The 7,840-nt window shown below is 37.9% G+C and overlaps 1 protein-coding gene across 1 annotated transcript; it reads right to left on the bottom strand.

Annotated features, from left to right (window-relative positions):
* Positions 1–2,341: 2,341 nt before the first annotated feature.
* Positions 2,342–7,359, bottom strand: LOC111450276 (phosphate transporter PHO1 homolog 3-like). Its single transcript, XM_023090310.1, has 12 exons — positions 6,762–7,359; positions 5,570–5,906; positions 5,441–5,489; positions 5,296–5,367; positions 5,071–5,200; positions 4,844–4,964; positions 3,814–4,072; positions 3,632–3,736; positions 3,342–3,536; positions 2,954–3,235; positions 2,751–2,887; positions 2,342–2,666 (listed from the first exon to the last, which is right to left on the bottom strand). The coding sequence occupies exons 1-12, from the start codon at positions 7,357–7,359 to the stop codon at positions 2,567–2,569; spliced, it is 2,385 nt and encodes a 794-aa protein (XP_022946078.1). The 3' UTR covers positions 2,342–2,566.
* Between the last annotated feature and the right edge of the window lie 481 nt (positions 7,360–7,840).

The raw sequence follows: 7,840 nt of genomic DNA, 5'->3' as shown, positions 1-7,840 counted from the left end.
CAAGGGGAGTAAGATTCGGATTACCTTGTTGATTGAATATCTCAAGACAAGAACATTGTTTGAGATTCGAATCACTCCACAAGCCAGATCGATCATGTCTAGCTTGAATGATTCTTGTTGATCAAATATCTCAAGGCAAGAACACTTGATTGAGATTTGAATCACTTCACAAGCAAGATTGATCATGTCGAGCTTGAATGATTCTACATGCACCATAAACTACATAGAATTGCAAAGAAACTTAGCCATTAGCTAAAGAAGAGCACGAATGCTTCCTTTACTATATTTTTCGAGTCTACTTACAAATACAACATACATGACTTTATATAGCCTCAAAATGAAACTATTAAAGGCATTCCAAGTGGTAACATTCATACGTAATGGTCATCATTAACCATTATGTAATTGTAACCAATGTAAATAAAAAGTCTTAAAATACATAATGAAATACAACAACTCTAAATTACTCTAAATTGTAATCCACTCAAAATTTATAACATGAAACTTCATTTTCTTTAATGTGACATGAATTGAAATATCTTTTGATAATAATTTCAATAATATTTTCTTCACATCTTCATTGAAGTATATTGTATGATTGATATCTCTTGGTTCATATCAATAACCCTTGAATCAAAGAAATTAACACCCTTTATACAAAATTCGGATCAACCAAGAGACAAGACTAGAATTAGATTACCTCTTAAGATCAAAGATCGATAAGCAAGATTTGGAACCTTGTTTTAAATTGAGTCACTCCACAATCGAACTTGATCAAGACTTCATTGAATGACTCAGATGCAATCTACCATGAGAGTTATTTGAAACTTAGAAATGGCAAAGATGATACTCAAATTTCTAAGGGTGAAAGTCTTAATTGAGATCTCAATTTCATTAATCCAAAATATGTCTTTTAAGTAATAATTTAAGGGTATTTATAGTCTCTCCACATAATAACTTTCAATTCTTCAAATGTACACTCAAGAAGTCAGTAGACATCATTTACTAGTCACTCCCTTTAAATCTCTCCCACGAAGTCAATTTGACAAATAACTTTCCACCCTCTTGTCCACTATAAGAATTATGAAATTAAAAATAATAAATAAAGTTTTCTAACAACTTATCAATAAAGTGCAATATATAGCAACTTCATCCCCTACTTCAACTATGCAAATATTCTCTCCTAAAGTTCTAAATGGTTTTTCCTCAATCGAATCAACTTGTAACACATGAAATAATGGTTCAACTGAGTCTATCTAATTTTGTAGATGAATAATGAATGGTTGTTGAATCTTCTTGGCCTTGGATCGTGTAATAGATCTAGTTGAAACATTTGAAATATCTTTGATTATGCTATTATTTATCTTTTCTTCAAATCTTTCCATTTATTTTCTTGCCGTCATCTCCACCCCTCTTTTTCATCTTCTCACTTTTTTCTCATTTACCTAAACATCATATTTAGATCTTAAAAACAAAAAAAGAAATTCTTATCATATTTATTCTTCATTGCCGTTATAAATTGCACTTTATCATTTATTTTAGACCATTTGCAAGTTTATTTGAATATCAAATAAAATTCACATTTTTTTTATTCAAATAAAATTCACATTTTTTTTATTCAAATAAAATTTATCATTTTTTCTTTTATTCATATTTCTTTTTGGAATTCACTTTTTTGAGCGTGCAATTCTCTTTTTGGAATTCACTTTTTTGAGCGTGCAATTCTATCCAAAAATAATATCTTTGTGTTCCTTTATTTGTTCATTTGTGTTCCTTATTTGTTTGTTCATTTGTTTTATTTGGATGTTATTTAATTACCATAATTAACTTATCTTGATTTCTTTGAATAGGTCAAAATTGCTTTATCCATACATTAGCCTACCTTTGTGTGTAATAAACACCGAGTTTCTCTGAGTGTCAAATGAGTGAGTTGAAAGTGTGAGGTCCTACCTTTGTGTGTAATAAACACCGAGTTTCTCTGAGTGTCGAGGTCCTAAACATATTTGTACAATCATGAACCAAGACGGAAGAAATGGGCAGCTAGATGGATAGAAGCACAGGTTAGGACCGTTACTTGTTTAAATCAAGTTATTAGTACATTGACAGACCAGATGAAGCGAATTGAAATAGCTTTAGGTAATCTTTAAAGAATGAAAGTAGTCTTGAATAAAGGAGTTGAAAATGAAGAAGACATAAAAGAAAAAAATGTATATTCCTAAGTGTTATTCTCGAGTACTCAAGCAAAAACTCTATACTAGGTGCCCGGGGTGTTAGGGGCTAATAAATTCAGAAAATCAATAATTGGTGGAATTGAAGGGGGTTGAATCTCTCGTTTCCATATTGATCTTTTTATTCAAACCGTTCTTCTTTTTCCTTCCTTAAATTCTACCTTCCAATATCCATAAAACAATTCAAATTTCTTGGCATTGGACACTCCCAATTCTCTTTCAAAATTGCTATATACATCATAATAAAAATACAGCATAAGAGATACACAACCAAACAAAACAGAACAGAACCGAACAAAACAAAACAAAACAAAAGCCTCCCTTCTGTATCATATCCCTCAATCATCTTTATCATCATCCTCGTCGTAGTTGAAAGGCAGAGGCACCGATTTGAATGCTCGGTATTTACCGACATTGTTCAAATGCTCATTTTCAATTCTGTACCATCCATCCATCATCAAAACATATATATAAATGAATAAACATGATACACTACGGAAGTAAGAATATGTATTAATTTACCTGAAGAAGTTCCATATGCCACGACGAATGATCTCAAAGCTAGCAACAATTGCAACCAACCCTTCTTTGTGTAAGAAAGGGACTTTGAGGTTCAGCACAGTTTGCATCCAAGCAAGTCTCAGCATCACATTCAACGCCTGCAATGTTTTCTATCTTTACAAATCGCCAAATAAAACACAACATATTCTTCTATTCTCACTCACCATTGCAACGAAGTATACGCTCTTCCAAGGGACGAGGAGCTTGTCCCTCAACCACCGGTTCTTCGAATGCCGTTGCAGAAGCCCCCAGTCCATCACAAGGTCCCAGTACGTGCCCGATACTGCTGCCATCACTGAAAATACCCAAGCTAGTATATACCAAAGATACAGGGTCTTGTTCAGACTGTATGCTGTCCTGAAGGAAGCAGCAGCGATAGCAAATGAGTATTTCATTCCGTTCAGTGCGTGCATTTTATCCTTCTCTTCATACAGCCGACGAAGGCACTGCCAAACACACAAAACAAAAAACAACACATTAAGCTAAGCATGAGTACGTTCCCATTTCTACAATGCGGGAGTTCAGTTAAACATGATACCAAGATTGGAGTACCTGCTGCAAGCGCGACAAGTGTGGAATAGCGGCGACAATGAAACCGATGGTTTGGAATATGGTATTAGCCTTGCACGTGTTTACTCTAATTCTGTAATCTCCCCAACCATAATAGCAAATATAAAATTCCAAACATCTGAGTGCTTGCACCTGGCTGGTTAGCTGGTCAGCTAAGAAAAAGTCTGGGAGCACCACCTGAGAGAGACACAAAGTTGTTTGAGGTAAAATATTGCAATACCAACTTCAGAGTCTTCGAGCTTATTATGTACACGGTGGCCGCCATAATTTACCTTGTACAGCGGAGCACATATGCAGTGAAACAGACAAGTGAGGAAGAAGAGACGACTCGAGCGATATATGATGTTAAACGGGCAGATAAGTATTGCAGTTACAAGCTGCAGAAGAAAATGCGAGTTTGTTTATGCAAAATTAAAAGCACTTGGAGAAGTTTGGTTTGGTGTGAAAATCTTACAACAACTGCCAACAGAGGGATAAGTTCAGTCACTGCTTGGAAATCTTTTGTACTTGGGTCCATTTCCATGTCAAGGTTTGAGAGCACAGAGCCTAATCCAAGTACTGCTAGAGCGAAAGCAACAAGGAGAACTTGACGATACCCCAACTCATTTCCTTCCTTGAAACCAAATATGAAGGAATAATTCACTCGATATCGCCTCCAAAAGTATATGTCCGCAGCATACATAACCAAATGCAGAACAATAAATCCAAACAGGCTGCAAACAGATCAGAGTTCCCACGTCAAAACCATTAGGATAGAATATAGTTTATTGTAACGGTCCAAGCCCGCCGCTAGCAAATATTATCCTCTTTGGGCTTTTCCCTTTTGAGATTTCCTCCACGTTTTTAAAACGCGTTTGCTAGGGAGAGGTTTTCACACCCTTATAAAGGATGTTACGCTTTCCTCTCCAACTGATGTGAGATCTCACAATCCACCTCCCCCTTCAGGGTCCAGTGAGCGTCCTCGCTGGCACTCGTTCCTTTCTCCAATCGATGTAGGACCCCCACTAAATCCACCCCCTTTGGGGCCCAGCGTCCTTACTGGCACACCGCCTCGTGTCTACCCCCTTCAGGGAACAACCACCTTGCCGGCACATCGCCCCGTGTCTGGTTCTAATAACATTTGTAACGGCCCAAGCCCACCACTAGCAAATGTTGTTTGTCCTCTTTGGGCTTTTCCATTTCAGGCTTCCCTCAAGGTTTTTAAAACGCGTCTGCTAGGGAGAGGTTTCTACACCCTTTTAAAGGGTGTTTCGTTCTCCTCTCCAACTAATGTGGGATCTCACATTTATGCTGCCACGTGATTAGTGCAACTAAGTTATTACTCGATAACAATAACAATAACTATAATTTTGATCTGCCCAACCACAACCAGTTATTTACACAGTGGTTTAAGCTAAGAACAAGGATGACGGAGAATGTAGGAGATGAAAATGAACAAACAGGTCAACAACATGTGTAATATGAGTGGAGAGTCGTGTAGTTACCTGTAAAGGGGAAACATGGTTTCCATGTACTTCGTGCTTCCACTGCTATCCACAATATTGCGGGCACGAATAATTAAGACGAGGGCTAAAACAAGAGCTGCAGAGCAGCCAGCTAGAAAACCTGCAAATCGTTTGAGTTCAAGTGTGAGAGATTGGTAAAAAGGGTTGTCCCTAAAATAATAAGCATAAATGGTACAACAAATCATGGTGAAAATCAGAGCATGTGCCCATGGAAAATGTTGTCCAATGTTTCTCTCTCTTTGCTTTGGGTCTTAAAATATTCATGGCTTTGCTGCGATTGGAATTGCAAAAATGTTTGATGAATGTGTTCTCAGCCCTCTCCATTAACTTGGCAACCTGCATTGGCATTTAGTATATTATAATTCAAGAAAGAACTTACTTTATTGAGTAACTTCTTTAAGAAAGAAATGGTTGAAAAAGCTATATCTCACATCATCTGATTGTCCAAGGTAAGAACTGTCCACCGTTTTCATGTAGGTTTTTGAGGCATTTCGTGATGTAATCTGCACTCAAATTACCACTTCACAGTCACCCTTCTTAATTCAACACAATTAATCAGATAGGAAATGAAATTACCTTGTCATATTTCTTCATGATCTTTGAGAACGCCAGTGTATTCAAGAAGCTGGGTAAATTCCATGAATGAGAAAAGATTAAGCAATTTGAGCATTGAAAAAGAGGAGAAAATAGGGGAGGAAGATGTACCTGAAGCTCTTGAGAAGCCTAAGTTTCTGGTAAAACGCAGAGAAGGCATGCTTGAGTTGTTCTTCAACTTTATTTAGATTGTCTCTGCTGAACCGGAGTTCAGTGTTCTTAGAGATTTTAAGGAATTCCTTTATGGTTGAACGAGGTGTTTCAACGGTTTCATTCATTTTCACACGATCAAGAACATTTAATGGAGGTGGTCTAACAACCTTCAATTTGCTCAATTTATCTTCTCCAACCTGTTTACCTCCGGATATCATGTCGATATCGTCCCCATCTTCATTTAACTCACCACCCCCGCCTTCCTCAATTATCTCCATGCCCACATGAGGTCTCTCTGCTCATCAAAACATATATATATATATATTCATAAAACAGTTTCTACTTAGTATTGTTCTACCATACAACAACTCCATTGAAACAAAAACAAACAACCAAACAACTTCTTTCTACTTCATCAAACCATGAAAACACTCGGAAATGGCAAATAAAGATATCATCAAAAGCCTAAACAAGAAAGGAATCCAATGCAGGGTAATCTAGTTGAAGCTCAAACTGTTAGGAATCACGACTCTCCACGATGGTATGATATTGTCCACTCTGAGCATAAGCTCTCGTATCTTTGCTTTAGGCTTCCCCAGGAGGCCTTATACCAATGGGGATGTATTCCTTTACTTATAAATCCATGATCATTCCCAAAATTAGTCAATGTGGGACTAACTCCCAACAATCCTCAACAATCCTCCCCTCGAACAAAAGTACACCATAGAGTCTTCTCAACAATCCTCCCCTCGAACAAAAGTACACCATAGAGTCTTCTTTGAGGCCTATGTAGCCCTCGAACAGCCTCTCCTTAATCGAGACTCGACTCCTTTCTCTGGAGCCCTCGAACAAAGTACACCCTTTGTTCGACACTTGAGTTACTTTTGACTACACCTTCAAGGCTAGCAACTTCTTTGTTCGATACTTGAGTATTCTATTGACATGGCTAAGTTAAGGGCATGACTCTAATACCATGTTAGAAATCGCGCCTCAATGATATTGTCCACTTTGAGCATAACCTCTCATGGCTTTACTTCCTCAACATTTCATTCCTTTACTTATAAATCCATGATCATTTCCTAAATTAGCTAACGTGGGACTAACTCCCAACAATCCTCAACAAAAACAAGAGCAAAGATTCAAAACTCACTCCTAGATAAAGCCCCTTTCGGGGTGGAAACCGACAAGGCAGCGGAAGAAGCAGCAATCCCAGAAGCAAGACGGGTCATATCAACAGTCTTCTCAGCCATATTGAAAAGCAAACCCTGAGGGTTCTCAACCTTGACTCTGAAAGCAATCAAAGCATCCATCTGCTTGTCCAACATCTCCGCTTCCTTCATGACCTCCTCGACCTTAGCCTTATAGAACTTATCGACTTTGTTAAACTCTTCATCGAGCCTCTTGAAGAAGACGAGTTCGTTCTCAGCGCCATCATCGGCGGCCCTAAGGAATGTGGTCTTGTAGGTCTGAGAGCCATCCTCGTGCATACAGTTAACGAGAATTGCTTGGTTGTCGAAATCGGTATGAGAAGGAGCAGAAGGATGAGCGGTACCCTGAGTGAGACCGCTGAAGGCTCTGTAGAGAGTAAGCTTGCGCTTCAAGGCAGAGGGCTGAGGGGTGGGAGGAGGGCCATTTCTGAGCTTGAATCTCTGAATCCCTTTCAAAAGGGTTTTGAGGACATTGTAATCCATGTAGGCGTTGTGCCACTCCGGCACTATTTGAGCCGTGAATTCCTTGCCGAACTTCATTGGGGGATTGTATTGGAGAGAAATGTGAGGGAATTATGTGGAGTTAAAGGGAGAAACGCAGAGGGGAATGGGGAGGATGATGAAGATGATAAAAGGGGGAGAGGGGAAATGGAAAGGCATATATATAGTGGTGGGGGCCTAGAGACCATTTCAAAGGTTTGAGGAGCTCTGGTATGCTGCCATGGAAGGTTCTGAGCAAAACCCAAGCAGATGCGCTATATAGCCTATTTACACACACACACACACACACACAATGTGTTCTTGCCTTTTTTTAACACAAGAGAGAGATTTGTTGATTCGATCAAAGTATATACTTCTGTTTTTTTCTTTTTTCTTTCTTTCTTTTTTTTTTTTAATTTCTTTTAATTAAATATCATTTTTCTGATTATACTTTAAATTTTCTTCCTATTTTTATTAGATCTTAATAATAGCTTTGACTTTTTCAAAAAGAAAATAGTAATAAATCTTGAATATTTATTTT

This window comes from Cucurbita moschata, unplaced genomic scaffold (assembly GCF_002738365.1).
Source record: "Cucurbita moschata cultivar Rifu unplaced genomic scaffold, Cmos_1.0 Cmo_Scf00012, whole genome shotgun sequence".
NCBI classification, from domain to species: Eukaryota; Viridiplantae; Streptophyta; class Magnoliopsida; order Cucurbitales; family Cucurbitaceae; genus Cucurbita; species Cucurbita moschata.
This window is presented reverse-complemented; position numbering and strand designations above follow the sequence as displayed.